The sequence below is a fragment of the Electrona antarctica genome (assembly GCF_951216825.1).
Source record: "Electrona antarctica genome assembly, chromosome: 18".
Lineage (NCBI taxonomy): Eukaryota > Metazoa > Chordata > Actinopteri > Myctophiformes > Myctophidae > Electrona > Electrona antarctica.
This window is the reverse complement of record NC_136799.1, coordinates 38,934,540-38,947,288: the sequence shown is the minus strand read 5'-3', so window position 1 is coordinate 38,947,288 and position 12,749 is coordinate 38,934,540. Positions and strand designations below refer to the sequence as shown.

The following is a 12,749-nucleotide window of genomic DNA, read 5'->3' as shown; positions in this document are numbered from 1 at the left end:
AGTGAATGGGAGGTACTGTTAATATGGGACTGAATGGGAGTGAATGGGAGGTACTGTTAATATGGGAGTGAATGGGAGGTACTGTTAATATGGGACTGAATGGGAGTGAATGGGAGGTACTGTTAATATGGGAGTGAATGGGAGGTACTGTTAATATGGGACTGAATGGGAGTGAATGGGAGGTACTGTTACTATGGGAGTGAATGGGAGGTACTGTTAATATGGGACTGAATGGGAGTGAATGGGAGGTACTGTTAATATGGGAGTGAATGGGAGTGAATGGGAGGTACTGTTAATATGGGACTGAATGGGAGGTACTGTTAATATGGGAGTGAATGGGATGTACTGATACTATGGGAGTGAATGGGAGTGAATGGGAGGTACTGTTAATATGGGAGTGAATGGGAGGTACTGTTAATATGGGAGTGAATGGGAGGTACTGTTAATATGGGAGTGAATGGGAGGTACTGTTAATATGGGACTGAATGGGAGTGAATGGGAGGTGCTGTTAATATGGGAGTGAATGGGAGGTACTGTTAATATGGGAGTGAATGGGAGGTACTGTTAATATGGGACTGAATGGGAGTGAATGGGAGGTACTGTTAATATGGGAGTGAATGGGAGGTACTGTTAATATGGGAGTGAATGGGAGGTACTGTTAATATGGGACTGAATGGGAGTGAATGGGAGGTGCTGTTAATATGGGAGTGAATGGGAGGTACTGTTAATATGGGAGTGAATGGGAGGTACTGTTAATATGGGACTGAATGGGAGTGAATGGGAGGTACTGTTAATATGGGAGTGAATGGGAGGTACTGTTAATATGGGAGTGAATGGGAGGTACTGTTAATATGGGAGTGAATGGGATGTACTGATACTATGGGAGTGAATGGGAGTGAATGGGAGGTACTGTTAATATGGGAGTGAATGGGAGGTACTGTTAATATGGGAGTGAATGGGATGTACTGATACTATGGGAGTGAATGGGAGTGAATGGGAGGTACTGTTAATATGGGAGTGAATGGGAGGTACTGTTAATATGGGAGTGAATGGGAGGTACTGTTAATATGGGAGTGAATGGGATGTACTGATACTATGGGAGTGAATGGGAGTGAATGGGAGGTACTGTTAATATGGGACTGAACAACAGGCAAACGTTACAAGACTTCTTGTAAATGAAGTAATGCAGATAGTTTTACTCTTGAGAGTGTAACATTGTACACTCTCAACAGTTAAAGATCTATAAGGGTCCATTTGGTTAACAACTCTCTGTCATTTAGCTGGGGACCACCTCTGGAACCTCCTCAAGAACCACTGTGCTGGACGAAGAACTCACAGAAAAACATATTGTCATAACATATAATTTTGTCAACTAAGCATGAATTATAAATAGAGACTTACTTACTTACTTATTAATAGAGACATGGGATGATAGTGTGACTGTGAAGTCATGCAAGGCTGCAACTCTCCATTATTTTCTTAGCGATTATTCTATCGATTGCGTTTGTGATTAATCAAATCCTTTTGAATAATTTTGTGAGTGTGTGTGTGTGTGTGTGTGGGGGGGGGGGGGGGGGGGGTAATCAGATAAAAAACTTAAAGGAGTATTGCACCCAAATTAATACTTATTTTATCAATTACACACCCCATGAAGCACATGGGGATTTTTTTTGTCGTATTCCTAAACCAATAATTTGGCAATAATGACCGGCAGTCGGCAGATGACCTTATTGAGACTCCTATTTGTGTGAATTACCCCTTTAAGCCCTATTTATATCTCATTGCAGATTGATTAATTGGTTCAATGTTTGGTTCAATGTTTGGACCATTGCGAGTAGCGAATTTTCGGTATTTACCGATTTTCGGTATTTCTTTTAAATGTTTAAATAAAAAACGTATTACAATGAATTATGATTTAAAAACATATATATAATCGATCATTTCTACTACTAACGTATGGTCCAGTGTCAGTGAGTTGTTGTTGTGACACAATTTGAAGACTTTATTAGTCAGAAATGTAAACAGCACGAGGTACAGTCAGACATGAGGCTAAACATGTGGAGGATCACAGTGTGGCTTCAGCGTTTTACTGACATGATGTAGACACTTCACACATAACCGCTATTTACATTCATAACAAGACAGACAACCAATGGAGTAGAGAGGTGTGTGTGTGTGTGTGTGTGTGTGTGCGTGCGTGTGTGCGGGTGTGTGTGCGTGCGTGCGTGCGTGCGTGCGTGCGTGCGTGCGTGCGTGCGTGCGTGCGTGCGTGCACAGACCAAATGTCCCCACACCAAGTATAGTAGAATTTGAGAAATAGACAATAATTGTCTTGGTCCTCACAAGACAAATGGTTGTTTTATGGTCAAAAAATATTTTTTAGAGATTTTACAATTAGGAAAACGACTCAGGATGGGGTTATTGTTAGGATCAGCCATTTAGAGGTGAGGTTTACGGGATTAGGGTTATAGATTCTTTTGCCTGATTCGACTTTAGTCGCTCGCTGGAGTCATGCAGATCCAGTGCTGTAGCCTTTTTTCGTTTTCTTTTCAGACGGTATACCATAATTATTCCTTGCAAGACGTGCACACATATAGGCTATACGCTCACCAATGCTCGGTCAATGGGTGAAATGATTAGCAGACTTTACACGCTTTTTCCCCCCGAAACCTATATAGCATACCGGTAGACACCACTGTGTGTGCACTGTGCAGATCAGCTATTTGTCGGCTTACAGTTAATACGTTTAAAAATGGCTGGGGAAAAGAAAATCTAAAAATATTGTTCATAAACACGTAATACAAACGTGTGTGCGTGCACGTACCCTCCACAGTGATCCAGGCAGGTTGGGAGTGGTAGGTCAGACTGTGGAACTCCACCTCACACCAGTACTGTCCTGCGTCCTGCTGCTGTACAGACTTGACACTGACACAGACACAGACACAGACACAGACACACACACACACACACACACACACACACACACACACACACACACACACACACACACAAAATATCAAGTCAGAATCAGTTTTGTCATCACCCTATACCAGGGATACTCAAATACAAATGTTAATCTCAGGGAAATTACATTTGCGAATGTCCCACAACCCTTCAGGCTATGGAACGGAATGTCCCAAACGGTGGAATCTCACTGCAGCTTTGTGTACCAGTATATCTACATAGCAGAATGGCAGAGTGCTGGTTCTTTGCTCCCGATCCGATTCCGATTATTCGATTTTGAGTATCTGCCGATACCGATTTTTCCCGATCAGATATTTATATTTTTATAGAACACTTATGCCATATCACAATAGTACAATATCCCAAATCACAGACAATATCCAGTATAATATCATGATATGGATATAATATCGATACTAGCGATTTCCTGATTTGTTTTATCGTGTGTTTTTTTGCTCCCGATCCGATCCCGCCCATTTGAAAATGACGTGATCTGCCCCGATTTCCGATCACGTGATCGGATCGGGACCACCCTACTTCACACAGCCCAAGGGAGAGAGAGATGGCCAATGTGAAGCATGTCACTTTATTTCTTATTTCTAATCTATGATGTTTTCAGATAGCCTGGCATGGCCAGACTAATATCACTGCGTAGATAGATATTAGTCTGGAAGTTCGGTGTGGAAGATTTATTTCCAAGGGGCGTTTACAAACAGATCCCAACGTCACAGCTAAAAAGTCTCACTTTGAATAGTGGGATCTGATTGGTCACCCACAACTCTGGGGTGAGCGAAATGTTCTAATTCAAACTGTGCCAGACCAATATCTGCCAAGGGCAGTACGTTTGCGTTTGCAGGAAGTGACCCGCCGATCTGAACTTGCACACAGGCAATCACCAATTGACATGCGAGGAGACTGAATCAACAAACTAAACAACAAACAAACTCCTGACACAGTACATGAACATACAGGACTCACATGCTCAACGACATTACAAAGCATCCATTTATCGTATTGAACACAACATGGGTTACACAGTTACAGCTGGCACTGGGATCTGACTCACTAAAACCGGGAAAGCATCTGCAATCATTTAGATTTCAGCTAAATATATTAGACGCAACATACGTTTTTCAGGATTTAGAACAGTGGTTTACTTTAGATAAGAACAATGGTTCTCGAAAATAGCAGACAAGCTCACAGCACAAGGGGGGGGGGGGGTCCCTGGCACAACATATTTTCAGATAGGAGTCCGTAGCCAAATACATATGATTTTGGGATGTGCGTGCGTGCATAAATAGCACATCTAAAACCCTAACCACTCGGCTATCGGGCCTCCCCCACAAGTTGCTCTAAACAGACCTACCGACGGTGTGATCTTTAAAGTATGTTGAAGCTCATTCCAGGAGGTCGGGGTACTGGCAGAGGACGCTGACGTACCTGGCTCTGTCTGAGCACCAAGGCAGAGGACGCTGACGTACCTGGCTCTGTCTGAGCGAGCACCAAGGCGCTTAAGCATTAAAAAGCAAGTGACCTGAGTGGGTCAGATAGGGGCCTTGAGCTCCATTTCAACACTGAGGAAACAAAGTGCTCCCTACTTTGTTTCACTCCATGGTGTTGCTGAAAGCAGCAAAAACCTCTTTTACCCCTTTTTCTCCCCAATTTAGTCTATGCCAATAAACTCCTCCCCACACACATTTGTGTGTTGACACTGTTATCCTGTATATCCTACTGACTCACCTGCCAGTGGGGAGGCCCAACCAGGAGGACTTAAGTCTTGGACTTCGTCCTACTCCTCCCGCAGCAGTGATATCACCCTCCCCGCCCGGGAGTTGTGTTCATATAGATGAAATCCACAGAGGGATTCTTCAATAGACACTCGACAAAGACAGATGCACCATGGTGGTGTATACTGTATTCGAACCCACAGCCTCTGTGGTGGTGGGCAGACCAATCATATCACTGTGTCAATATGAAGCACCACCCTAAAGTCTCTGCTTTGGATCTCAGAGTGAGGCCCGATTCATACTCCTATTTTAGAGCCGAATAAAAGTCGGTTCGGCTCTGTAGAGCCTACAATGTGACGTCATTTGAGGTTCGGAGGGTCGGCTCTTCGGTGCTACTGAAAATTTCTGACGAGCCGAAATCATTTCGGAACTTTTGAGAACCACTGGTTTAGTCTCCATGGAAAAAAAAACGTCTGGGTTTCCGAGGCTACTGGTTTAGAGACTGACTTGTGAATCTAGCCCACCCCTGCTTGGGTTTGTTTTTTTTGTACAGAATAGCAGTATTTGCATTCTGTGTTGTCAACATTCTTTGCTACTAGGTCTTATCAGGACATTGTTGACCTATATAAGACGGTCAAAGTAAAGGTGGATTTTACAACAGTGTGGCAGTGGGTGATCATGTGCCCTAAAGCACTTGTAAATCCCTGAACTATACACTATCCAGACTAAACAGAAGTCGGTAGAAGACATCGAGGCTGTAGACTGCTGCACCAAATGTGAAATATTTATTTATGTATATACTTGCCTCCTGTCACCTTTGTATTACTTACTTTTACTATAATATATAAGACTGTCTGACAGAAACCTCTCATCTCCATATTCCAATTTTTGTGTTTTTTGTTTTTGTAAAGTAACGCCCTACTTGATCATCAAGTAGCAGATATACAAACTCGAAGCGACGTGTTTTGAGCTTGTAGATCTGCTACTTTTGAATTTGAAATTGTTTTTTTTAATCTATTTTAATGGAGACTAGCACTCTTAATGAGCTGGCCTGTATTTCTTGTGCAACACATTTCATTGTACCATTCACCTCGTGTTAACCTACATATCTGACTAATAAAGCTGAGCTGAATTAAAAACATCCATAAAGCCATGGCATTAAAGGGATAGGCCTATTTCAATTTCAAAAAAACGTTTGGTCATTTCATCGTCTACTCAGTCTTATGTGAGCACCCCAGACAGGCTTTTTAAGTTGCTCCATTCAGTATTTAGATATTTGTTATTCATACTAACTGCCCCGCCCCCTTCCTATACAAACCCATTGTAAGTTCAAACTCCATTTTAACCATGATAGATTCATCAAAAACACCTGTCATTTTTTTCTAGTGATTGATACTGTCCTTCTAATACGTGCGGGGCCATGGTTTGTCAATTAACGTTTTCATTTATTATTTTTTATATATTTTTTTTATTCTTTAGTCTTCTCCGTCTCCCAGGGGGTCCTCTGTCTATTCAAAAAACAATTATTAAAAATAAATGAAAACCGTAATTGACAAACCACGGCACCTCACGTATTAGAAGGACAGTATCAGTCACCAGGAAAAATGACGGGTGTTTTTGATGAATCTGTCATGGTTAAAATGGAGTTTGAAGTTACAATGGGTTTAGGAAGGGGGCGGGGCAGCTAATATGAATTTCAAATATCTAAATACTGATTTGAGCAACTTAAAAACTTTCTGGGGTGTTCACATAAGACAGTGACCAACACAACCAGTATAGACACCTTTCAGACTAACAGAGGGCATTCTGGGTCAGTGGCTCATGTCATGACAACGCAGGTCAGTAGCAGTCAGTTTGAGGTTAGCGGCAAGAAAACAGTTGACACGAGAAAATACGGACGGTCACTGTGCTGAGTTTGGAAACCAGTTGACACATTAAGATATGGACTGCTCTGTGTTGAGACATGGCCTACTACTCTATATCAGTGGTTCTCACGCATGCATGTCTTAAGTGGGCGGGAACCCCTTTTGGTGTTAGCATTATGTTATGCTTTAGCTATTGAAAAATAGCAGATCTACAAGCTCATAGCGCGCCACCGAGTGGCGCGCTAAGAGCTTGTAGGTCTGCTATTTTTGAAAAATCGAACCACTGACATAGAAACATAGCTTTGTCATTTTCAAACAGACATTTTTAGAATCTGATCTCAGGTCAAAATGGGTTAAGGACCCCCACATGTATATGCATTAACATTTGGCCACGGATCCCCATCTGAAAAGATTTTGTATACCAAGGACACCCAGAAGAGAACATTATCACACAACTGTGACATGTTTTCTCCATCAATACTTCATACTGTGTGGGTCCTTGAATTGAAATAGGTTGAGAATCACAGGTCTATTACGTCTGGCCTTGGCAATGAATGCACACATTGAAATGCTTCATTTTATATTTAAAGGAGCATTCAGTGATTTGGGTGATTTGGAAAACCACCCAGTCCGCCCCGGTAACAAAATGTGCACATGCACGCTCTACAGTGGGGGGAAGTGCAACAGGCCAACAGCATGTGCACCAAGGCCCGCCCCCACTCGATCATGATTGGAGGAAGGCCCCTCTCATCCTGATTGGATGACGGTTTTGCCACCCGCCACCAAAACTGAAACTAGGGTTTTTTGACCCCAGGGGCTCACTGGGGACAGGGAGGAACTCCTTATATGGTCAGCACACTCTATAGTAGGGAGGATTATCCAGAAAAAAAAAAAAAAAAAGTGATATTTGAATTAAGTAAAATCACTGAATATACCTTTAACTCTGAGAGTTTACAAATGTAACCATAGGGTCTATTTGGTTACCTTTGTTTGTACACTCTTGGGAGTTACAAATGGATGAATTAAAACAGTGTTTTGCCGTGTAGTGACTCTCAATCTTGCTCTACAGGTCATATGATGCATTGTTTGCATTAGACTGCTTTTATCTCCACTTGCCTGTTTGTTTACATGGTGCCCTCTGGGTCACCATGGCAGCAGCTGGTTGAGTAAAGGTTACATTCATACAGGAGGCTTTTCATACACATTTTACATAATATCGTTGCTGTCGGGAGGAAACCTCATAAGTCTATTTTTGAGGTCTTTGATTTTTTTTTTGTTGCATAAATCAGTGCTATTGAACGCCCTTTAAAGTGCTTTGGACAAAACCTCTTAACTCCATTGGACCCTCAAAATGTCTGCTAAAGCAATAGCAACCATGCTCATTTTGGTAGGACAGACACGTAAACGGACAGACACGTAAACTAACAAAGCCAGTTGTAGGAGTGGTTTACACCACTCAAAAAAAATATAAGGTTTTCTTAATTTCCTGAAATGTATATTTTTCATTTTCTGAAAAATGAACATTTTGGAGTTATGAGGTTTCCTCCTGACAGCAGAGATATGTTGTATAATACAAATCTCTACATTCATGTACCCTGTGTATACTATATATAAACTTACAAATGGTTAAAAGGAAAATAAATGTATGCGAAATAAATAAATAAAATACTACTGCCACCACTTATACTACAACTATGACTAATACCAATAATAATAAAGTGAAAAAAGAAAATATGCATTTTGAAAAAGGAAAAGGGTTGGCTTTGTTCTTTGTATCTTTGTGGCAATAGGCTTTTGTTTACCGTATTATTCCAGTTACTTCAACAAACCTCTCAAGGCACAAAGCATCTTAGGTTGCATCTCAACAACATCTCCCACAACTAACAAGTCACATGCAGAAAAAAACCTCAAGGCAACCAACACTGTCCTGCAGAAACATTATTAATGCATGGTTCCTCCTGTTTTGGTGATCAAGGTCTGGTTCAGGTTTTGTTGAGATTATGAGGATAAACTGTCTTTGTATCTCATCCCAGTCTTCAATCATCATAACTGTAGCCATTGTCTTATCTACCACAAGTTTTTTTGGGGGGCTGGTATAGAGACCTAGGGAACGCTGGTCAATGAAGTATATATATAGGGTTTAAATAGAGGTTCTATGCAACCCGGGCCAAAGACTTTTGTTAGCAGAACTACCAACATTCATGAAGCCAACAAGGAGTCGGGCAGAAATCAAACAGAGTGTCTTTTTAAACGGTACCGATGAAAAAGCACTCAGTCATTAGAGACTGAAGACCAGCTGTGCCAACACACCCACTACCACTGTCTGGAGGCCAGCATACATACCGTCTCGGTCGGGTGGAAACCTCATATGTCCAAAACTGTGACTTTTCAGGGTTCAAATCGAAAAGTATCAAAAGTAGCAGATCTACAAGCTCAAAACACGCTTCGTGTCGCTTCACGCTGCATTTCAAGCTTGTAGATCTGCTACGTTTGATGCTTTAGTCTAGTGTGACGGTGTAGTATGATTAAGTATGGGGTTCATTTACGAAAAGTTAGAATATTTCGATAAGAGGTTTCTGCCCGACAGCGACGATATCTTTACTGTCGCGAAGAAACCTTGTATCTCCATATTTAATCTTTGCGTTGCGTTTCTTCACAAATTGATCCATTGTCATGCAATAGTCAGCCTACGTTGAAATGCCCGAAATAGGGAGGCAAGGTTGGAAAGTGGTCAGGTCTGTCTGTGTTTCATTAACTTTTATAAATATTGAACCAATGAAAAGCATTAACAAGAGCTTGTTACTAAATAATAACTATATTGGATTCATTGGAACACTTGCCAATGGAAAGTAATTACACACGCGCATGCCCGCACAGCAGTGACGTGACATTGGCAGGATTATAAGCAAGTGCAGGTCATGTGTGTTTGAACTACATTCCTACTACATTCTGTTCTACAGAACACAACAGTAACCGAGCAATGAGACTTCAAACTATGCGTCTCCTTTTGTCCTTTCCAAATAAACTTTGATACGACTTGATGGGGTTAAAAAACCTGCTGAGAGCGAGAGAAACAGTGTGGGAGAGACAGACGGTAGGGAAGCCTAGAAACAGACAGTGTGGGAGAGACTCCTCTCACACGGCCAGGGCCCAATAGTTTCAAACTTTTAATCCTTATCCTAATAGATTTGGATTTTGAGTAGTTATAACCAAAACCAGACAACAACACTGGAATAATGTTGATATCCAATCTGTGATCATAAAAAATAAAAACTGTCAAAATTGTTTGATATAAGTTTGGTTGATACAAGTTTATATACGTTCGGTTAATTACATTATATCTCTAGATCCAAAATTGTAATGTGGTCCACTTGGATAGGAATTAAAACTTGGAAAGTCTTGGGCACTGGCCATCAGAGATCTCCATGTAGACTGCTGAACTTCAGAGCTCCCAAAACAAACTGATTCCACTACTACTCGGCCTAGAGCCACCTAGTTCCAACACACTTTCCAAGCAAATATCATTAGGATTGGAATTTTAAGATACTCAGAGCTAGGGTACGTATGTGGGCACTGACTCAGTGCCCACATACTTGTCTAACTACTTCTCCAGAGGGAGCGCCTCCGATCTGGTACCCCCAATATTTAGCACAAACATGGGAAAAGATTAATTCTACTTCTCTGCCACCATGCCGTGGAATGTCCTGACTCCTGACATCGTCTATTCAGCAATGTGAATAACTGCAGGAGAATTACCACTTTAACAAACAAGCCAGTTGGTTTTGCACAGTGCAGAAAATGTGTTCTGTTCTTGAGAGAGAGAGAGAGAGAGAGAGAGAGAGAGAGAGAGAGAGAGAGAGAGAGAGAGAGAGAGAGAGAGAGAGAGAGAGAGAGAGAGAGAGAGAGAGAGAGAGAGTAGATTAAGATCCCCTGAGACATGGACGATGCCAAAGCACTGGGAACAGTCCTATCCAAATACAAATACACTTACTACACCCAAGTGCTGATGGCCTACTTCACAACATATACACATTTCTTCAGACATTTTATTTTCCATTCCTGGATCTATCTTCCTCAGTATCCTGTCAGGGTATCTCTATCCTTTCCCTCTAGCCCAGTAGGTATATAGGGTTTACGTGGTGTGTGCGCGTGCGTGCGTGCGTGCGTGCGTGCGTGCGTGTGTGTGTGTGTGCATCTACCTATGGAAGGTCTCCCAGTGGTGGTCTCCCAGCAGGATGTACATCTGGTCGGTGCTGTAGAGTCTCTCTCCATCCTTCCTCCAGATGATGTCGGGTTCGCTGAGACCCTCCACCGCACAGCCCAGGCGCACCGCGTTGCCCTGGCTCACCGTCTGATTGGACGGATGCTCCGTGAAACGCACCCCTGGGGGAGGGACAGAGACAAGACACCATGATGAGGATGATGATGATGATGATCTTCTTCATCTCCTTATCATATGTATCGTCTCTGTCGGGGGAAACTTCAAATATGAACATCACCACAGACCAGAGCTCGATCAGCGGGAGAGCAATCTGGGAACCCATAGGCAAAAAAAAGTTAAAAACAGCGCCCTGTTTCCCTTTGAATTTGCCTCTGGGGGTGCTGCCAAACAGAATGTGGATAGCAGAATGTTGCCCGTTTGCTCCGCATCTTAGGCGCCTACGTTTTCATTCCCACTAACAACAATGTACACATTCTGAATGCCCCTGCCGACAAAGAGAGAGAGAGAGAGAGAGAGAGAGAGACACTATTTCACTCACACACATACTGAAGCCCAAACACACCGATAACAAGTGCAAACCGATAACATTGCATGAAACACCACGATTTCCGCTTGTGTTTGGTAAATACTATAGTCCTCAGGAACCAGCAGAAACGATAAATATTACAACCAATGGGTTATTTAATGGGCACCGGCCTACTCGGGAACGTGAAAGTCAGGAATGCATGTCTCACCCGTTTATGCAATATCCGTTGTACCCGTTTGTCAGAGTACCCAGGGCCCTATCTTGAGTGCCTCTTAGCCTGACACTCGGACACAACAGATACCTACCAGATTTGGTAATGGAACCAAATGGACCCATAATGGAACCAAATGGAACCAGGTCCATTACAGGTCAATTTAAATTCAATCAGGTCAAGTTAGATCTAATGACTTTTACTTCCAAAGAGAGGACATGGAACTTTAATGAGGCCCTTATGTGGTCCTCCATTAGAGGTTTGTAGTTTGAAGTTGAGGTCCCATCAACACATCACTTCCTCCCTCTGACCACCAGACAGTAAACGAAATGTTTTTGTTTTGTTTTAATAACCAACGTATAAATGGATGAAGTGTTTAAAATGATTGTGGTGCTGTATTAAGAATTTCGCTTACAAAAATGTTTAGATTTGTATTATCGTGAGAACGATGGCTTCCACTTTCGCATTGCAACTTTTCAGGACTAGAAAGCCTGCAGTTTCTATTAGCTTGGATTCCCCATCGATGATGTCACTGGTGGACGGGTTTTGTAACTGCCCACAGCCCTCCTATGAACACAGACAGAGTAGAAAGAAATGGTGCCATTTTATCATGTTTATTAGTGAGGACCTAGTATATGAAGATAGGTTGAAAAGTGGTGAAGTGGTCCTTTAAAGCTCTATTAATTTTGTTTTAATAGAGCTTTAAAGGACCACTTCACCACTTTTCAACCTATCTTCATATACTAGGTCCTCACTAATGTCTGCACTTGCTGTTACGGACTATTCTGGAGTCTAGGGGCAACCTGCCCGTAACATTTATGGAAGAACACAGCTCGTAAAAGTGTATTTATTTAATAATCAAAAAACTGAATATTAGTGGCTTAAGTGCATGTATGATGAATAATTCTTTACAAAGGATGGCTCTGTGAGCACTGAATGATGGAGTGACTTACATTACAGGGTGATGGATGAGAAAACAAAAGAAAGGCGATGATGACTCAATGATGACACTAACTCAAATCCCTAAAATACAAAAGTACAACTGAACCTAACAAACAAGAGCTAAACTAAACTAAACGGGACTTAACCAAACCCACTAATACTCCTTCCCGGGAAGGAGTATTATAGTGGAAACTGGGTTTTCCAGGAAACTGGGTTCAAATCCAGGGTAGAAGAACAAAGTTACATAGTGCAGCTCTAATGTTATTATTATTATAAAATTCTAGCGTTTTGC

At 41.9% G+C, this 12,749-nt stretch overlaps 1 protein-coding gene across 1 annotated transcript in view; it reads right to left on the bottom strand.

Annotated features, from left to right (window-relative positions):
• Positions 1-12,749, bottom strand: part of tyro3 (TYRO3 protein tyrosine kinase) — a 31,717-nt gene that overhangs the window by 16,484 nt on the left and 2,484 nt on the right. Inside the window, exons 2-3 of the mRNA XM_079527711.1 lie at positions 10,756-10,939; positions 2,825-2,925 (exon numbers count right to left, since the gene is read on the bottom strand). Coding sequence (XP_079383837.1) covers positions 2,825-2,925; positions 10,756-10,939 — 285 coding nt within the window. The remainder of the gene's footprint in view (positions 1-2,824; positions 2,926-10,755; positions 10,940-12,749) is intronic.